At 43.0% G+C, this 21,107-nt stretch overlaps 1 protein-coding gene across 1 annotated transcript in view; it reads left to right on the forward strand.

The window, feature by feature from the left end:
• TRABD2B (TraB domain containing 2B) overlaps positions 1 to 21,107 on the forward strand; it is a 381,394-nt gene that overhangs the window by 232,831 nt on the left and 127,456 nt on the right. Inside the window, exon 3 of the mRNA XM_084848270.1 lies at positions 15,247 to 15,393. Within this exon, the coding sequence (XP_084704396.1) occupies positions 15,247 to 15,393 (147 nt within the window). The remainder of the gene's footprint in view (positions 1 to 15,246; positions 15,394 to 21,107) is intronic.

Here is a 21,107-nt window from a genome sequence, read left to right on the forward strand (position 1 = left end):
GAGCCAAAGAACAAGGCAAGGCAATGAAAAAAGTAATGTTTTAAATAAATTATCTAGAAAAGGAAATAGTTGAATTGAAAAGAGCTGGGTGGGAAAGAATAAGAACAAAGCTGCTGTGCAATACACATGTGTGCGTACGCACACACCACATATCTAGCCAACTAACCAACACAGCTCTCTCTAACTGTAACCACCAGCTCTCTGTCTCACAATGAAACAAATGCAGGCTGATCTCCAATGTATCCAGTATTCCCCCTCCCCCTCCACCACTGTCACTGATTGGAGACTGCTGGGTTACGTTCAGCCCTAAATGGCAACTAGAGTTGCCATTCACCGAAGCTCACTCACTCACTCCCTCCTCCTCCTCTCCCTCATCTTTCTCAAGTTGTTACTTTTTGGAGACAGGCTGTCTGGGCTTCAGAAGGCATCAGAATAGCTCTGAATCCCCAAAGCAGACCGCTTTGCGTCGGAGCACCTCAGTGCTGGTCTGATTTGCTTTGGATCGCACCAAGGCACCCCCAAAGCTCCCCAATTTGCTTCAGGATTTAGATTCAGCACTGAAGCAATGCACAGCCCTAGGTGAGATAGCTTGTTGTTTTGTGAGCCCAAGTGGCAACAAAGTGTTTGTGCTGACCTTGGACTTTGGCTCAGTTAATTGTGAGGAGGAAAGAACCCATGGACTAACCATTCCTCTTAGCAGATGAAATTAGACCATCCAGAAATAATCTTTGGATGGGCCGTCTAAGTCATGGTTCCCTATGACATTTATTCTGATTTGTACGAGCAGCATACAAAAATAACTCATCAATAGGATAATGTGAAGCAAGCACAAGCCACCCAGAAGTTCCTCTGTATACAAGAATGTTCTTGTGCAGCTCCCTTTCATAGGTCTTCTGTAGGAGGACGACCGTGTTGCAGTCATTATATTTTTCTTTACAATACCCCTTTAGTTTACAACTCATTTGTTGCTGGATTTTAGTTGCATTTACTGTTGGAGGATGATATTCCCATATTTCTCCTGTTAACATTTGTGACAAAGAAGCTGAATAAACCTGGTTAACAACTTTTGCTGTAAGCAGCTTCCACGAACAAGGTTTTGGGGTCTTGGGAATTCATTCAATTGCTTTCTTTGAAAACGGTCTTTTACAAAGTGACAGTGTGCACATTTAAGATGAAGGAGGAACCTGATCATTGGCATAGCTCTTCTTGTTCCCAGGCAGACTGCCAAAGAGGGCTTCTTGGTGACGGATGTTTCAACAACAGGCTTAACTGACTAATTGGTTTGTCTCGTGGGGCTTTCAGCTGAAATCTACTCTGCTTAGATGAGTCAACTGGGTATTGATAAAAGTGGATGATAGATCAAGTACAGTATAAAGTTTAAAGGCAATGAAAGAATATATCAAGAAGAGAAGGGATATGATTAAACACCATGATTCTTATTCATTTTAATGCTGATTTGTACACACAATCCTTTCTACCACTTTCTTGTCTCAAAGGATATTTTCCCAGATTGCAAGTGGTGATAGTCTTTGGAAAAGAAAAATGCCACAACCCACAACCACAATCTCTGACCTGAAAGTAAGATTTATTCCCTAATCCAGATGTGGGTGGACCGTGGGTACTGAAGAGAGTGCAATTCATACATGTTCAGAGGCACTCTTTATTATTTGTGTCTTCTAGTCTAAAGCTGAGTTACCTGAACTTTCCTATCACTTGAATACCTACTTCTCTTCAAGAAATTCAGAAGCATGTGTGCAGGCTACGGAAAGCCTTCCATTGTATCACATCAGTTATATCCTGTTGTCTTCTGTCCCACTGGTGACAATCCATTCATATTACAAGATTGCACTGGTGGACATGGAAAACATTAAGCGCACACAGCCCCAGTCTGAAGTGAAATCCAATATTCTTTTGTGTTTCTTGTCATTCTCACCTCCTAAAGCTGTAACTTCCATTTAATTTACTGGGATTGCATTAAAGGCATCAACTTGATCAGAAGAAAGTCCCCTTGATTAGAAAAAAAAAAAGCACAGGATTGCAGCCTTAATGGACCCATCATTGCCTTTTAGAATTGTGCTATCGAACCATATTTTGATATCTCTGGATAGGTAAATTGCTTTTGAATGAATCTGGCTAATATCAAACCTGACTTCCCAAAGACTGTCAACTCATTAACTTTTCAGAATGCATTGTTTTCTCCTGTAGATAAACACTGAAGCGGACAAAATGCAATCTGACTTAATTAAAAGCTGAATTTGTGGTTGCGAGGTCCAGTCACACATAAAATAAATTTAAATCAGTAGCATAAATAATTCCATATGGATTTAGTGAATCTGGATTGTTTTAAGCCATTGTGTAAACAGGAGTTTACTGTTGTCTTAGTGAGCCATACTGCAGAACCTTTCTTGTTTGAAATTCCTAGTTATCAATTTCCCCTATAATGCCCCAAGCCCGTCATCTTTATAAATGGTGGTTGTGTTTATCCAAGCATTTGATTATCTAAATGGATGTCCCCACTGAGTCTCTTCCCCAGGCCATTTTGAAAAATCAGAGTTTTGTTTTTTTCTTCAGGGGCTAAGCAGGTAAAGCCTTTTACTCTACTCCAGCAAAGAACAAGAATAGTGTATTTGAAAATTTGATGGAGATACAGGTTTGAATAGATTAACCATTCATGTATGCATGCACAGATAGATCAATATATGCTCCAGTCCACCTCATAGTATCATAGAATAGTAGGGTTGGAAGGGGGGCCTATAAGACCATCGAATCCAACCCTCATAATCTGATAAAGTGGGTTGTTGCTCCAAAAAGGCATGTCACATTACTTTTACCTATTTTGGCATGGACAGAGTTGCCATGAAATATAAGAAATACCAATTAGGTAAAGAGGTTAACTTTTGTTGGATAATTTTCTCTTGGAGAAGGAGTAATTGGAGGAGGAGGAGTCCACTTCGTCACTAACAGAACAGCATAAGGGGATCACTCTTCTACTAAACAGAATGATAGGTTTTTAGTCTACCTGGCAGTATCCCTAGCTTGGAGCCCTGACTAAAATGGAAGACTCTCCTCATCTGATTGTTGGAGAGCAACAAAAGTTTAGAAATTAGTTGAAAAAGAGTTTGAATAAAATCAAGAGTGAGCACAGTACACTTACAAGGTCATGCATACTCTATATCCAATTTGTTCTGCAGCAGGATATAGTTTATGCACTTAAGGGTTCAAGCTACTTAGAAGCTTTGATTAATAGTTTTGTTTTTTAATGATTCAGGAAAAAGTTGGATGTGATCCACTGAACTCTTCAACTGGATACTTATCAGGGTCTAAGAAACTGTTCAGCTGTATTTAATTTTTCCCAGCATTTTAAGAAGATGGTAGTATAAGTATTGCGAAGTTTGTGTGTGTTACCCCTGATTACATATAATATGACATTACTGAAGTATTTTTCCACTTCACCTGGATGGCAACGGAGAGTTGTTATCCATCCTTACAAGTTCAAATTTCTACTCAGCCATGAATTAGCTGGATCACTGTATACAAGCTGCTATTTCTTAGCCTCAGAGCTCCATCTACAATATGAGGATAAGGACCTTTCAAGGATGCTGTAAGGAGAGTGTGTGTGATTTTGTGGAGTGCTTGGAGAAATTAGGATAAAGGGCATATACATGCTATTAACTGATGGGAAACAATGCCATTAAGTAGTAGAAAAAAAGATGAAAAACAAAGTCATATTCACCAGTGTATACCTGCAAGAAATTTCTGTGATTACTCTGTAGCAGACATGATTGTCTTCAAATTCATATTTAAAACTCCCACCATTCAGGAGTATTGTTCATTGTAAGTCTTCTGTTCAGAGCTCTCCCATTCTTTGAATGTGTGAACATTGTAGATTAGTGACTACAACAACATGCATCTAACCATGTAGTGTCCACATTGTTGTAAGTAAATACAGGGCAGGATCTGAGGGATGGAGCTCTCTCTAGCAGAACAAGTCTTCCTCCAATGGAAATAATCCTTTCGTTAGAGGAAGACTTCCTTTGGGAGAAGGGAAACTCTCCAACCGAAAGAGTCCAGTCTGCCATAAGTAGTTCAAGCCTTGTAACTTATAGTGCCTGATTCAATGATCTGATTTTCTGAAGCTGTACTCCATAAACTGGCAGGATGGTGATACAGCAGTCCAACTGAACCCTTCATGCCAGCATATACAGTGTCATTTTGCTACCACAACCTCAGTCTATCTACAACAGCCTTTTCCAACCTGGTACCCTCCAGATATTTTGGACTATAGCTCCCTTCATGCCTAACATTGGCCAAACTGGCTGGGGCTGATAGGAATGATAGTCTAAAACATCTGGAGGGCATCAGGTTGTAGAATGCTGGTCCAGAAAATTGGGTTTAAAATCTGCAAGTTTGCTGCTTAGTTTCATCCAAGATTATTTCACTGACTTCAATAGGATTACTATGGGAGTATTTCCAATGGATTATTTTATAGTAAGTAGTAGTAACTTCTGACATATATCCAAAGTTGCCTAAGGCTGCAATCCTATGCATCCTTATTTGGGATGAACTCAATAGACATAATTTCCAAATAAACATGTATAGAATTAAGCTATGAGGTATCATTACATAACACTAAGTTTGATACCATAACTAAACCATTTAAACTGTCATTGTTTCCTCTGGGTTAACAGCAGCAGGAACTGGCTTACACAAACACAGTACAGGATAAATCAATGAAGAAAACATGTTTGTCGTAAAGCTGTTCTTGTTGTTGCCTACAAATTAGTAATTGTTTTGTGGTCAGAGAACCTTGTTGCTTAACCTCAAAAGTATTTCTTCAAGCTCCTTAGAAATTTCATACCAATTTGACTAATAGAAACAAGGAACAGTGAGTTCGCCGACTTACTATCAGGGGGGTGTTTGACTCCCTTTTAGGGCTTCTCCACAGACTTTTCCTGTCAAGGCTGTGGAATGCACAGAAATGAGGACCGTCTGTGCCTTTTCCTTCTCAGGAGAAGTTTTCTCGCTGGTAAAAAGGTTGGCTAGTCATTCTATACATCTGATCTTGCTAGGAGAACATCAAAAATAATATGAGGCCTGAGTTTACAATCCTAAACCCACTTTTTTCAGTTTTATTGCACTGATTGGCATTGGGCAACGCTCCATACATTTGCTTGAAAAGGTTTCTAATTCCTTAATGCTGCCGTGCAGACTTGTTCGTGTTAAGGAATTAGGGCCAGAGAAGTTAAATGTGAGAATATTAAATGTGAGAATGTGAAAATTTAACATGTCTTATTTTTTTTTACTTTAAAAATAATTGTTGTGGGGATCTTGAGGAGGATTGGGACTACAAGGAAGGGGGCTTAAGCCTTTCTCCTCACCCTACAGCCCCAGCAAAAATTGCTTCCCAGAAGTTGCTATTTTCCCCAGGAGGTAAGGTACAAACTGGCCTTCAGTGGCTTTAAACCTGCAATCCTAAATATGCTTACTAGGGAGTAAACCTCCTTAGACACAGTGAGACTTACTTCTGAGTAAACATGCTAGGCTTCCACTGTGAACCCATTTAAAGTACTTTTATGCAAGACTTCAGTAATTCTAGACTAATCTCTAGAGCAAATCACTTTATAGTAAACTGCCATGAAAATGCTAGTAGAGCCATGGAACCTCTTCAAAGGCAGATAGACAAAGGTGGTACAGTTTGCTAGGCAAGGTGGCGAGTCTTGCCTTCAAACTCCCAGTGTGATGTGCTTTGTATTGTTTTGATTTCATGTGTATTTAAAATCCAGTGTAACTGCACAGAGTTTCCCCAGAGTGTATGGCATTAGCACAGCATCAGAAAGGAGGGATGTGTACAAACATGCACCCCTATGTTAAAAAGTCTGAATTGTGCTGATGGCATGCCTCACTCTGGTCCACAAATGCTGCCTCTTGTGCATGGCCAGGGCCAGGCATACAGGAGGAACTAGAATGGACCGAAATGATCAGTATGTGTGGATTGCTGGGTTCAGATGTGCATGTACATCTGATTCTCACTACACCTCAAAACGACTGTGTAGGTTTTTCCTGAGTGCCTGGATGTTTGCCTTGTGTGTGAGAAAAAACTCTAGGCTCTCATTTAGTTGTGTTGGGGGGGGTTTGCATTCCTTGGAGCCATATCCTTTAAAAGGTATACAGTGTGGCGAAATGGGGAACTGTTGTTTTTATTAAAGTTCAGAAGATTAAATTTACTGCTGGGGTTAGCTGTACTGGTGACAGAACTCAATGGTGAAGGTGATTGGGCTTCTTTACTGAGTTGGGATTCATCAGTGGGGTTGTGTCCTTGTGTGTGCTGCTTTATTATTTTACTTGGCTTTGAAAAAATGTGAAATGCTGTTACTAAATAAGAAATTGAACACATTGTTATTTATCCATTGTGGCTTAGTGGAGGTCAGTATGCATGTGAACTGTAGCTGGAAGTTAATATGGCAGCAATATAGGTTCCCTGATATTCTTAAGGGTACACAGTAACAGAAAAGAAATACTTCATGTGGTGGCAACGGGCTGGTAATAGCAGCATTGGACTTTTCATTACTACATGGTGAAAAATCTAATGCATGATAGCACCGGGATCTGATTTAATTGAAAGAACCACTTACTAGAATAAGGCAAGGATTTGTGTGACAAAGAACCTTGCTAGATGATGCCTGAAAGTTACGAAGACAAGTGGTTTTAAGTTTGTATTGAGCCTTCTCACAGAAGCAGACTGGAGTAGAGAAATGGCAGGAAGAATAGTGCAAATGAATAAAGCAGAGCATATTGGGCTGCGTCAGGCCTTAGGAGTCTCGTGTGAGGGCCTGGATGTGAAGGGTTTGAGACTGGTTGTGCAAGAGTCTATGATGGCAAAAGAGCCCAAAGTTCCTGTGGGATCTAGTCAGGAACCAAATATATATGGTGCTGAGAGAGCAGAACTGCTTGAGAGAGGAAGAACTTGGTGAAAAGGCAAGACAGCACAGGAGCAGCTGAAGCTGGACGACATGAGAGCACTGTGCAAGTTTGAGGAGAAGTTGATGAAATATGAGACGGAGATGAAACTACAGCTACAAATAATGGAAGGACGGACAGATGGTTCAAAGCTTTTCAAAGGAGATACATGGGGAAGTGGCTTGCAGTCACAGTAACTGGGAACCAGGAGTAAATAGACTGTTGTAGGAAGACCATACTGAGAGGGTTCCAAAAGAGAATTCACCTGAGAGGAAAGTCCCAAGAGAGTTGCCCTACCCTGGTTTAGCTGAGGCTTGGGCTAACCTAATATGGGATTTTCCTTCTACCATTGCTAAATTACCAGAAACCTTAGACATGAGGAACAGGAGAAGTTTCAGTGAGTGTGGGTCTGTAACTGACCATGTTAGGAAAGATCCTAGACTAGAAGAAGCTGTCTTACATTCCTACAAGAATTTGCAGGGTTCTTTGACCCTTGTAATACAGAGACTGCGGAAATGCTGTTGGGGAACAGAGAAAGGACTTTATCACTCAGGGTTTGACATCGAACCTAGTAGAGAAGGATGCAAGCTCTGGACAAACAGCTGTGGGCTTACCAAGAAATTACATTGCGAGTCGGAATGATTGTGCATGCACCAAAAATACAGAATTCTGTGAAATTCTTGTATACGTGGGTGACAAAGAGACTTGTGTTGTTTTGAAGTCAGCAACCTACCATAATGCAGATAGAACAGTCACTCAAGTGGATGATAATACTATGGAACTATTAGATGGGGAGACATAATGTTTACATATTGCACTGTGTGTTCAAAAGAGGAAAGTAGTTTGTGATGAAGACTGTGTCATTTTGAAGCTTGCTAGCTCAAACTTTACTGAACCTGCTGTTATTGTGGAGAGACTTACAGACTATGGGCTGTCCAGCAATGTGGTATCCAGTATGCAAAATGTTCCTTTTGATCCAGGAGGGAAGTTGTGTAAAGGAACACTGCAACTTTAACAACTGTTTCTATGTCCACTACACTCCCTATCCGTTGCTACACAGTGAACTTTGGATAAAGATCTGTGTTCCACTTGGGAAGAAAGGAGGGGAAATGGAGTGTACATAGGATTCTGGGTTTCACCCTTCTGTTTTATGAAACTTTCTGCTTGCTCAAATGCAGTGTTCAGTAAATCAGCTAAAATCTCATGGCTGCATGTTGTTGGCACAAACATATAATTCCAAGCTTCATAACCAATAGCACTGTAGGATGCATAGTGGTTTAAGTGAGTACTTTGGTCAGATTCAAACCATTTTATTAAACTGGTTAATTAGCAATTTGAAAGGGAAAAATCAAGGTCTTAAGGTCTCCCCAGGTCACTGCCAAACCACAGCCTATTAACTACTCATGCCTTTCAGCAGCAATAATGATGAGGTTTTGAAAACATATGGAACCAACTAGGCGAAAGGCTTTTATGAGGAACTTTAACAGGGGGCATGATTTTGCAAACAGAAATTCTAGCAGACGATTTCATGGTTTTGCTTCCTTAACTGTCCCTTTAAAGAAACTAAACTCTTTCCTCATTGTGGGATGTCAGATTCAGACAGGCTTTCTCTCTGACGCTGGGGGAATCTTTTAAGTGGCTCCCCCTGGACCTGTTTTTCTGAATTTGTTTCCTTGACACTGACCTCATCGAGGTGGCTTTCACAGCTCGTCAACCTCCTGTCATAGCATGCAGCAAGTTAAGGATAGCAAGGGAGAAAGCAGCAGACTAACCTCCTTCATGAAGCTAATGGAATTATTGGATTTACACAAACACATAGCTGCCTTGATATTCAGTGAGGTTTTGTATTGTGGTTGATGCAAGAATGGATTTAGGATTTTTTTCCTTTGCTTTATAACTAGAGAGAACTTAAATCACCCCTACTTTAGATCCAGCCCTATCCTGTATACCTTAAAAATATGTGTCTGCTGTACACTCCCTATTGCCCAGAGCTCCTTGTTACCCAAGGCCAGCCAAAGACACTTTGCCACCCAAGGCAACCCCCTACTGCTTGCTCATACCCCCACCTGCAGCCCCCATTGCTGCTTTCTTCTCCCCCCCATCCTACCCCACCCCACCCCATGACTAACCTGCCATTCAGTGTTGCTACCCTTGCTCACTGAAATGAGGTCTGAGAAAGCACCGGTCTCAGTTGTAAGAATACCACTGACTTCCAGCAGTGGGAAAGACTACTTTTACAAAGTTTTTTCCTGTTGCAGCCAGCCAGCAAACTGACAGCATGGTGCTCCTACAGCTAAGTCCATCGCCATCTCAGATCTCGCTCCACAATGCCTCATCTTGATACCTACATCATTGTAGGATGAGATCGGAGATAGTGCCAGACTCAGCTATAGGAGCATTGCCACTATCGCTTTGCCATGGTAGGAAAACTGGTTTTCAAGGGCAGCTTTTTCCTCTTGCAGCAAGTTGGTGGCACTACTACAACTGAATCCAGAGTCTTCTCAGATCTCGTCTGAATGACTCAGTCTCTGAGAAGGATGTAGACAACCTTCCCCAGAGAATGAGACATCAGGGTGAGATCTGAGAAGGTGCTGGCCACTGTTCAGGAGTGCAACCTCAGCAAAGTAACAACAGCAGGACTCTTAGGCTGGTGGCAGAGAAAGGTGGACAGGTGGCAGAGAAAGACTGGCTGGTGCAAAGGTGACAGAGGAACAGGTGGCAGCAGCAGAGGGTGGGTGTACACTCGCTCTGCCACTGCCCCAAATTCACCACCTGAGTCGAAGAGGTCATCTTGGCTCATGATAGTACTCTCTCTCTAGAAAGTAGGGGTAAATCAGTGCTCCAGGTGGGGCAGAGCAGCCACTGGTCCCACCTTGGCTATGGCCCGACTCTGCAAAAAGGCAGAGTCAATAGAAGCATCTCCTTGTAGTCAAGGGAAGAAGGAGGAGGAGATCCATTAGAGGAAGAACTAACAATGGATCCTCTAAGATGCCTCAAAATGAAGAAAACGATGAGTAGGATTTTAAAGCTGAGGAGCGGGACACATGCTCTTTTTTTGGGGGGGATAACTAGCTGTTAAAAGGTTTATAATTATTTGTCTTGTTTATCTGAAGGAAGCAAATTTGGGACTTTTTGATTTTTGTGGCACAATAAAATGGTGATGTATGGGCAGCTTCACATGATTCCTTGGAACAGGTGGCATTCTAAGTAACTTTATATTTATTTCCTAAAGTTTAACATGGTCAAAATCCATCAAAGCACTGACTTTTATTGAAATGTCTCAGAACAAAGGTCATGTACCTGTGTGCATGTTTCTCTGCCTTTTCCTAATTGGAAAAAGTCATAATTTTTCTTTGTGTTTTTTGAATGCATTTTGATCAAGTTCAAATCCCAAATCTCATTACAATTTTAAGGCCAAGCAAGCAAAGGCGGCAGTGTACAATACATTTAACTATGAAGTGGTCCTGTTTGTTTTATTGGGATTATTCTCAAGTCAGTTGGTTGTGAATTGCAGCCAAAAGCATTCTCCTCCAGAGCACATAACCTATTAGAAAAGGGCAGACCTCACAGTAGCACAATTTTCCACAGGTGCCTAAACTAGTACTTCATATAAACTCCTTAACAATGGCAGTCTGCTTTGAAGACATTTAGAGTCCAGTGCAGATTTTTTTACAAGTAATTCTACACAACAGTGAACTATACACACACACACACACATCATTTGTTACATTTCTATACTGCCCAATAGCCAAAGCTCTCTGGGCAGTTTACAAAGATTAAAAACACATTATATATAGTATAAGAATCCATACAAACAGATAAACAGATAACATATATATCTAAACAATTTTTAAACAATCAATAAGAAAAATCCAGAACCTGATTAAAACCTCATCATATGCTGCCAAATGCCTGAGAGAAGAGGAAGGTCTTAACTGGCCCCCAAAAGATAGCAGTGTTGGTGCCAGGAGGTCCTTGTCAGGGAGGTCATTCCATAACTGGGGGGGGCACCATTGAGATGGCCCTCTCCCTTGTTGCCACCTACCCAGCCTCCCTCAGAGGAGGCACTTTGAGGACGACCTTAGATGATGAACGTAGTGTACAGATAGGTTCATGCGGGGAGAGGCGCTCCATCAGGTATTGTGGGTCCCAAGCCATGTAAGTGTTTATAGGTCAAAACTAGCACCTTGAATTGGGCTCGGAAACATACAGGCAACCAGTGCAAGCAGGCCAGAATCAATGTTATATGTTTGGACCTTCTTGTCCCTGTTATCAATCTGGCCACCGCATTTTGCACGAGCTGCAGCTTCTGAACTGTCTTCAAAGGAAGTCCTATGTAGAGTGCATTGCAGTAATCTAACTAGGCGGTTACTATAACATAGACATAGGTACTTATTTAAACAGTTGCAATGGTATAGATGTATGGTATTCTGCATTTATTTAGGTATAAGTCCCAGTTTAGTAAGGCTTACTCCCAAGCAAGTGTGCACAGGACTGCAGCTTTAGATTTGTTACCCCTTGTTGGCTAATTGTATATGTATCATATTGGCTGGGCTTTCAGAGGACAAAATGTTTTGCATCCATGTCAAGACATTGGACTGGCCTTTCCTGATTTGTTTTAACAGATCAGAGTGGTACTGCTGAGTAATGAAATATGTGGGCTTGCAGGGATGGTTTTATGTTTTGCTTTATGTTAACAGAAAGTGCAGTCATCTGCCCCAACACCCTATTATCCTGCCCTGAGATTTTGTAGAGAGCGTCCCTCCATTGTCCTCAAGCATCACCACCGCCAAAACTGTCAGCTCAAAAATGTGGATTTTTAAATAAAGGGCTACACTAGTATTTTCTTGCTGAAGAAAGTATAGGGAGCATGATGAAAGATAAGGAAACCTTTGTCCTTGATTCTGACACCCACAATTTTTATTGAGTTAACTGGATGCTGTTTTCCATTCCCAGTACATAGTGCTTTTTTCCAACCCCAAACCACTCTTTTCCTAGACTTCCTCTTTGCTTGAAATTTCAGTTTTATGTACATATACACAGGCTTTCTAAAAAGAGTACAGGTTAAAATTGAAGACTAAATGTGGCTTTATAGTAAAGGTGTAATGAATGTTGACTAAAAAACTAAAAAGCAAGCAGCTATGCAGCAAAAATTCTGGGTATATTTAAGGGCAGATAATAAAAACACAGTTTGAATTTGCCACTACTGGAAGGTCATTGAAGCCAAATAGATCATTCCATCCCAGCCTCTCTGCAAGTTGTCCTACTAAGACATCCAAAACTTTCCCCACATGTCTAAGCCTAGGCTTCAACATCTTCTGTGACCCATAAAATGTGAGATTAGCATCTCTCTAATTTAAACAGGCTGCAAAAAGCATAGGTTTAAAGGATTTCTTACCTTTGAGGCTTGTAGGCTGGGGAGGAAATAGCTCATCCAAGGATTTCCTGTGGATTCTGAATATTGCACTAATAAAAATAAAAGCTCTGAAAAAAAATTTGATTGGGAGAAGAACGTTCTAAAAAGGTTTACATTTTAGTACTATTTTCCTGACGCTGTTACCTACTGTTTAAGAATATGTACTAGAGCTGCTTTCCTGAAGCTGGTGCTCTCCAGATCTTTTGTAATTCAACTCCCATCATCCCCAGCCAGCATAGCCAATGGTCAGGAACTCTGGAAGTTGAAGTCCAAAATATTTGGAGTGCACTAGCCTGGACAAGGCTGTATTAGAAGATGTGTTTTTCAAAATCTCTTTGGCTAACTTGACATGCTTGCTTACAGAGGCCTGCTTGGCAATCATACAGGAAAGGGCTTTCTCCTGTGTTGCTCAGAAATTCTAAGACACACACCCTCGGGAGTTATAACTGGTCCCCACTCTCTCTGTGCTCAGGAAGGGAGTCAAGACACATATTTTTAATAGGGCTTTTTACATTGTTGTGGTGGTTCTTAAGGTTGTTTTAAACATTTTTGTTGTTGTTCAGTCGTTCAGTTGTGTCCGACTCTTCGTGACCCCATGGACCATAGCACGCCAGGCCTTCCTGTCCTGTGCTGTCTCCCAGAGATTCATTGCATCAGTGTTTAAACGTTTTACTTTGTCTTTATTGTTTATGATTTTTGTTTTCTGATTGCCTTGATTGGTTCCAGAAAGGCGGTACAGAAACGTTTTAAATAAAATAAATGAATGAAATATTCAAGTAACACCGGATGCAAGGTGGCTGTGGGACAAGTGTGTGAAAAGCCCATTCACGATGGTCCTCAGCCTGTGGTGAGCCACTCATGTGCTCTCACTTTTATGCATATGATAAGCTTTTGGCACTCTTGGGATTCAGGGACAAGCAGAACCCTGCCCCCCCCCCTCAAATTTTTATTTCATACTGTTAAATATAAATTTGACAAGAATCTACAAACTGATACGTTAAAAGTACTGCTTAAATCTTTTTTAAAAGGCAGCAGAGTTGTATGTCATAATCTTTTAAGATTCTTATATGCCTTTAGAAATGTGCCTTAGAATAATATAAACACTAAGATGGCTGATCTGGTTTCTTGGGAATTATCTTGAGTTTTATCTCAAAGGTAAGAGATTTGGTCATAGGAGAGAGGACATCACTTGGCATTGCCATCCCCACACATATGGCTGAGAAGTATGGTGGGGCTGCCATGCACTGAGGTTGGAGAGATAGTGGTCAGCTATCTTTAAATTGCTGCTGTTATCTCAACAGCATCATCTTTAAACAAACAAACAAACAAACAAACAAACCAGGCAGTATGGTTTAGTGAAATTGTTCCCAATCTTTTATTGTAAAGATTACCTTTTTCATTGGTTACCTTTTTATTGGTTACCTTTTTAAGTGCAGAGATATTCACTAATGCTCACATCCCTACCTTGTGTGTCTTCAGCAGGGAAATGCAAACACCAAATTTATTTAGCAAGTACAGTTGTCATTAGACCATATGATACTCATCAGGTTGAAAAGTGAATTAGATCTAGGGACAAAGAAGGTATGCTCCGGTAGAGAATCTAGACTAATAGCTTTTCTGAAGCCGGACAGCTATTCTCATAACTAGAAGCAAAGGCTCAGAAAGCTGATGTAGCTCCAAATCTTTCCTTCCTAAACCAAATTGTGTTTTGCTGCTATGCTGAGTATCTTTTAGCATGTTCAGCAATATAGTAGAGACCCAGTGTGGTGTAGTGATTACAGTGTTGGACTGGGAGTTGGGAGATCCAGGTTCTAGCCCCCAGTCAGCCATTAAGCTCACTGGGTGACTTTGTGCCAGCCACTGGCTCGCAGCCTAACCTGCCTCACAGGGTTATTGTGAGGATAAAATGGAGAGGTGGAGGAGGATCATATAAGCTGCCTTGGGTTCCTTGCAAGAGGAAAAAAGGCAGCATACACATGTTGTTGTTGTTGTTGTTGTTAATAATAATAATAAATTGGTTATAGTGAAGCACAAACTTTCACAGCAGCGAGAAACCAGTTTCACTGCTTGCTGTGGGGAGTGTGTATGGGGTGGGAGAACTTATCTGCTGCTTGATGAAGGTAGGAATAAAGCTTCAGATCTAAGAAGAAGAGGCTGAATTGGCTCACTTACAGTGTCCCAACAGGAAGCCATCTTCTAAGCAGGATGAGTGGGAGGACCAGTAGATGAAAAACATTATTCTAAAACAGGGGTGCAGAACCTCAGGCAAGGGGCCAATCCATCTTCCGGGGTTCCCCAGCAGGCCATGCCCCCTCCCTCTTTCCCCTAAACACCAGTCATTGGGTGATTTCCTGGCCTTTGTGCAGCTTTTTCCCCATTCTAAAAGGTTGAAACCCCTCTCAGAAGGCTGAATTACTGGCAGTGAGACCTGTAAGTGAAAATATGTGGGTAGTTTTGGTGCTTTGCCCCCACCCCTTTTGCCTGGGGTTCTGCCTATTTGTTTTTGTTACCCTCCTCCCCCGGAATGTGGCCTCCCAAGAGCTTCTTTGAAGTGGAATTTGGCCCTCGGGCTGAAAGAGTTTCTGCACCCCTGTTCTGAAAGATCAAGCTTTGAGTTGGGAGTTGGAAACCATCAATTACTTTGAGTGAGAAGAGAAAGAACAGGCACACCTATGACAGCACGAATATTCATCAGCTAGCAAGAAGAAATCCCTAGAGAATGAATGAAGCTTTTGTCCCTTCCTAGTCTGGATGTTTTTGTACCTACTTTGCAAAGCCCCCCCCCCCCCCAAATTCATATGGTCAAGCATGTGTTTTACTCCTGACTTTAAATATTCTCCCTGAAATTGTATTTGTTTTCCATGTATGTGCAGGTACTGTTTGCTCTGAACCAAACACTGCTACAACATGAAAGTCTTCGAGCCGGCAGCTTGCAGGCCCCGTACACCACTGAAGATCTCATCAAGCACTACAACTGTGGAGATCTCAATGCTGTCATATTCAATCATGACACTTCACAGGTATGTTGTGTCCACAATTTCCCGGGATATAGGGAAGATGCAAATAGGTATAACTCTAATATTGTGAGGCCTCTGGCCAAAGACTTGGCTGCTTAGTTCCTACTTAGTTCATAATACTTCAGCCTTCAAAGTTTCTTTGTTTGGCTACAGCAGGTGCCACAACTCCCTTGGCCCCCTCTTTCCTTAAGCACTGACACACACACAAAAGGAGAGGCTTCAATCTCATGCCTTTCATTCATTATTCACAGGTTCATTACAGATGCAAATCCTCGAAGACTCTCTGGCTACAAAGGAATGCCTCCAGGGGATTCAAATGGGATCACCGAAAGTTGCCCTCAGTTTGAAAAGGAGGCTATCTGGCTAGGCTAACTTAGGGAGGGAGGTCCCGCCCCTCGTGTGATGCTTCCCTGCGTAGCCTCTCACGCACTGCTAACCGGTTTGACCATCTGAGCTCCGCCCCTGACGTTTCCCTCTTAGCTCTGCATCTCCTCCTGGCGTCTCTTAGGTCACAGTCCTCAATCCCCTCCTCCTCCTGCTCGCTGCTTCTCACGGGGGGGGGGGCGGGGTAAGGAGGAAGCTTCATGCCCAGCCACCTGGGCGTTGGTAACCTGAGAAGCACGCCTAGCCTACCCATATCTGAACTGGCTTGTGAAAATGCCTCCCCCAGTTCTGGCTGCTCCTTTTCTGAATCTGAGCTGCTATCTCCCTGCACTCAGAATCAATCCTGACAGTAGGTAGGTGGGAAACCAGTTGAGGCTGGTGGCTCCAACGTCAATGGGGTGATGAATCTGCTCCGGGTTTCAGTCAGAGCCACTGAGAACTCCAAAGGAACTATCCAAGATGAGGAAACACCTTAGATAGCATAGCTCCTTTAGAGTTCTGACTGCTCCAGACTGAAACCCGGAGTGGATTCACCACCCCACTGACACCGGAACCACCAGCCTCCACTGTGGGGAACTGAAACCTTTATCCTATGGTACATATGCAACATGCTGCCTCTGCAGCCCCTCATGAAAGTGTGCCTTCCCTAACCAACTCTCCAAAAGGCCCTACCAGGTCTACTCCATCTTTCAATCCACCATTAAAATGCCTCTGAATTGTTGGGGAAAAGATAGGGGGGTGTTTATGAAATTCACAAGTCTCACCCCGACTCTGCCAACTCACGCTCCTGTGTCCTTCTAAAATAGTCACTAAGGGGATTATCACAAAAGGTGATCATAGGCACACCCCCTATGATTTGAGCATAGCCCAGAACCACTACTACCTTTAACCCAACCTGATACCCAAAGAGAACTGACAGCATCTTTCATAATTGGTTAATGAGAACCTATGTCACAGTATCAGGTCCTCTTCATTGGATTGTCCAGTTTATGTAATCAGCTCTAGGCAGGTCTCTGCTACAGACTCACAATGGATAGAGCCATACTGGCAAGCAGACAAAAAATAATGCAGTTTTTGACATCACCAGGTAAATAAATATTGGAAGAGGCTGAACTTCAGTATGTTGGTTTGCTTGCTTTTGCATAGGACATCATGTTCATTTAGTTAAAATATTTCTATAAAATACATCCAAAGCAGATATGTTACTCCTGCCCTTCAGAATTTACTTTTCACGTGTCTTCTATAGCAGAGTTTTCAGACGAATTCAGCATGTTAGTTACATGGGGTGGCCATATGCCCTACTTTACAGAGGACAGCTCTCTATTTGAGGGCATCCTCTATTTGAAGGGCTGTCCAAGTCCAGTTTAAAGATAAAGAGCCATAAGAAGGGAGAGCAGAGAAGGCCTTGAAGTTGCCCATCAACAGTTGGCACTGCCACATGCACAACAGACTGAACAGGCACAGAGATCACCTGGCTATAGTCTTCCCAGGTATAGTGGTATGTATTGTATTTCTATTTAAATGATAGCAGTTCTTTCCAAATTTGCATCTGAACATGTAATATGCACAGGCACATTTTATGCAAATCTGTGTCAATTTTAGTCCTCTTTTTTGATTATGCATTTCCTCTTTTTTGGCAATGCACAAGTAGGGATGTCGGAGAATTTCTCCACGAATCTCCGGGAGGCCAAATGCCAATGCATTCGGCCCCCCAAAATTGGTGGAGAAACGGTCCGCCCCCCCGCCCCCCCCGGAATGGGACTTACCTTTCCCGAATGTCCCTGGCACTGGTGGCTTCCGGCGGCGGCGAGGTGGCGGTGCGACGGCGGCGGCCGGTCTTCCGTGAAATGCCGCCGCCATTTCCAAGTGAAAAAACAAACAAACACAAGCAAACGTGATAGGCTACGTAAAGATTTACGCAGCCTATCACGGCTAGATTTTCAAAAAACACCGTGATAGGCTACGTAAATCCTTACGTAGCCTATCACGGCTGACTTTGGGGGGGGGGGAAGCGCGTACGCAAATGGCGGCGCCCATGGGCACCGCCATTTGCGTACACGCTTTTTTTTTTCCAAAGTCAGCCGTGATAGGCTACGTAAGGATTTACGTAGCCTATCACGGCTGACTGCAGGGACGCAAACGGCAGCGGCTACAGCTGCCATTTGTGTCCCGGCCGGCCAGGAGGATTCACGGCCGGAGGGATGGGGCGCCTCCCCCCTGGCCAGAATTTCAGCCAGAGGGACAGGGCGCCTCTCCCCCGGCCAGAATTTTGGCGGGGAGGAACGGAGCGCCTCCCCCCCACCGCGAAGCAAGCTGCGGGACCAGGTAAGGGACTTTCGTCCATCCCTATCAAGTGCCCATCATAAAGGTAGCTGGCACAAATAAAATGTCCAGCTTTTTATGGACATTTTATAAAATGTCCTTAATGCTTTCTTTGCTATGAGAATCCTTTGCTGGAAGCAAAGAATGGAAGGAATGTGGTGGCTTGGCAAAGAAGATGTAATCAGGATATAGGGTCTAGAAATCTGTGCAGCAACTAGCTAGGAAACAATTGTTAAAAGTATGGATGTGTAACAGAAACTACAGTTTTATAGGTGTTTGGACCAATGAACAGTTAGCTAGTTGGCCATGATTCAGCATGTATGCTTTGACCAGTCACTGCTGGCACTAAACAAAGGGGAGAGAACATGGATTGTGTCTGTACAGAGTACTGATAGTTCAGCCTTGTTATACTGTTTTAGAATAGCCCACCTTAGACATATTTGCTTGGATCTAATTCAAACTGGGCCCAAAATAATTATTTTATAATTCTGGCCCAGTTCTCAACTTAAAGCCATATCACACTCTTGATTGTGAAATTAGGAGCATGGTGGCCCTTGCCATAAGCCCTCCCACAAGCCCCCACTTCTTCCCTTTCCCATGCCTAAAAACATCAAGGCTCTCTCCTTCAGGCTGTTAAGGGTTGCCAGGCACCATGGAAAATATACCAAGGGCAACAGGAATCATGGAAACTGTGAGCCCTGTCAGCCCTGAAAAATCTACTACAGCCTAACAGAGGCCTTGTTTGTTAAAGAATCTATATCCTGCCCTACACTATCACCACTCTTGGGATAGATCACACATACTATAAAGCAGGGGTTTCCAACATGGGCCCTGTGGGTTCCACTGTTCCTGCAAGGCCAGGTTGAGGTGTCTGCCAAGCTATACTCCCCTTCTGGAAGTAAATGGAGCGATTCCTCTGTTCATTAGGATAGGTGGAGGTCCTCTCTGACAACTGGAGGGGGGTGACGTCCACCCCCACCAAGGATCCTTGAGCAACATTGTCCTTGGTGGGGGTGACCTTTGCCCCCCTCAAGCCAATTTTCGGCAGGTGGGCTTTCCCCTTCCCTATTCAAGCCATTGGGCTGATCCATCCATTAGCTTAAATAGGGAGGTGGGGAAATCCTACATGCTGAAAAATGGCTGGAGATGGGTGACATCCACCCCACACCAAGTACTCTCGGGGCAACAAGATCCTTAGAGGGGGTGACCTTCACCCCCACAGCTGATTTTTGACAGGATGGCTTTTTCACATCCCATGCAAATGAATGGAGAAACTGTTCCATCCTCTTGCATAGGGAGACGGGGTGAGAAAGAAAGAGGGGAAAAGGAGCTGAAGAGAGAGAGAAAGAAGGGGGGGTAGAGAGATGGAAAGAAGGAAAGAGGAGCCAGAGAGAGACATGGTTTGTTTGATCACCACAGCCCAGTAAGGCTTATTTAAGCCATGATGAGTCATGGGGCCCACGGGCCCCAGTTGCCTTTTCGCGCTCTGGCCACAGCTTGTCATGTCATCTAAACCTGGAGGGAAGGGTTGTTTTGAGGGTTAAACAACCCCAAATAACCTGTGGTCTGTTGCAGGGTTATTTGATGGTTGTTTAACTCTCAAACAAGCCCTGCTGCCCAGGTTTGGACAACACAAAAAACCATGGCAACCCCCCACTGGCGGTTGAGTATTCAAAGTGGCTGCTTGCACACACTACAACCCACCGTCATTTAAATAAGCAATGGTGGGCTGCAGTCGTCATTTGAACAGGCCCAGAGAGAAGGAAAAGAGAAAGAGGAACAGAGAGAGAAAAGGACCAGAGGGAGAAAGAAAAGATGAACCGGAAGGACAGCGAGAGAGAGAGAGAAGGAAAGAGAGGAGAGAGAGAGAGAGAGAGAGAGAGAGGCCATAGTGAGTAGCACACACACACAGGATGCACAATCATGCGCACAATTATAGATAGTGGAAGTGCTCCTGTCATTTTTGTGATTCCCCCCCCCCCGCATCCCCCTGCAACATCCAACATCCAATTTGTGGTGGTGCCCTGGGCACTTTTTCAAAATGCCAAATGTGCCCACGGGCCCAAAAACGTTGGAGACCTCTGCTATAAAGCAATTAAATGAACAGAAGAAAAGCCAATTGACAAGAACAAATTAAAACAGCAGGGAAATAAAAACATAACAGAAGCAAAACGGTTATGAGCCGTCTACCTCCTCCACCAGGGAATACAAAGGGGACAGTGTAGTGACAAGTTCCTTGAAGGGGTCTGGGCCTGATTCTTAATAGGCTCAGAGGGTGATGGGAAAAAACCCTTCTGAGATTTCATGCCATCACTGGTAGAAGACCCCTGGATCTCCACTTAGAAGAACCATAGGCAGCAGCACTGGGAAGGATGTTTGCTGGAGATGTTGGAGCATGTCAGAATAAACGATTTCTAGAGGGTTAGCTGTGTTGTCAGTCTATTGCTTTCTGCAAGAACAACAAAGAATCTTGTGGCCTCTTAGTATAAGGTAGCTCATACCATTATAATGCAGTTACTGCATTGGCCACAGAGGGTTGAGGTTTTGTTACAGAAAAGGTGAACCAATTACAGCAGATGTACAAGTGCTCTAAAATGGCAAAGGGTACCAGCTGCAACAACAGACTAACTGGTTTATGTTGCCTTGCCAACCTGCTCCTTCCTTATACTCCCACCCCTTCTCCTTGTCCTCCCTGCACCTTAGAAACCCTTCTTTTCCTCACATGTCTCTTGTTTCCTTGGGAGACAATGAGATATTACCATTGTTTTTCTATAGTTGCTTTGTGTGTGTTTTGGCTTGGTGAATGACTGAAAAGCTTTGAGAGGAATGTGTGCATAAATGAAAGTTAATTGCAAGTGGTTGGAAGGCTTTTGAACATAATTCCCCCTCGTTAGGACAAAAGACTTTGTAATAATCGAGTTTGTATTTGAAGAGGAAGTAAGCATTATGTAAATAGGCTATGGGGCCAGATAACTTCCGAAACATACAATAATCCTATAATAATCCATGTG

Source organism: Heloderma suspectum, chromosome 4 (genome assembly GCF_057233095.1).
Source record: "Heloderma suspectum isolate Gila_16-S chromosome 4, 16-S_ref, whole genome shotgun sequence".
NCBI lineage: Eukaryota > Metazoa > Chordata > Lepidosauria > Squamata > Helodermatidae > Heloderma > Heloderma suspectum.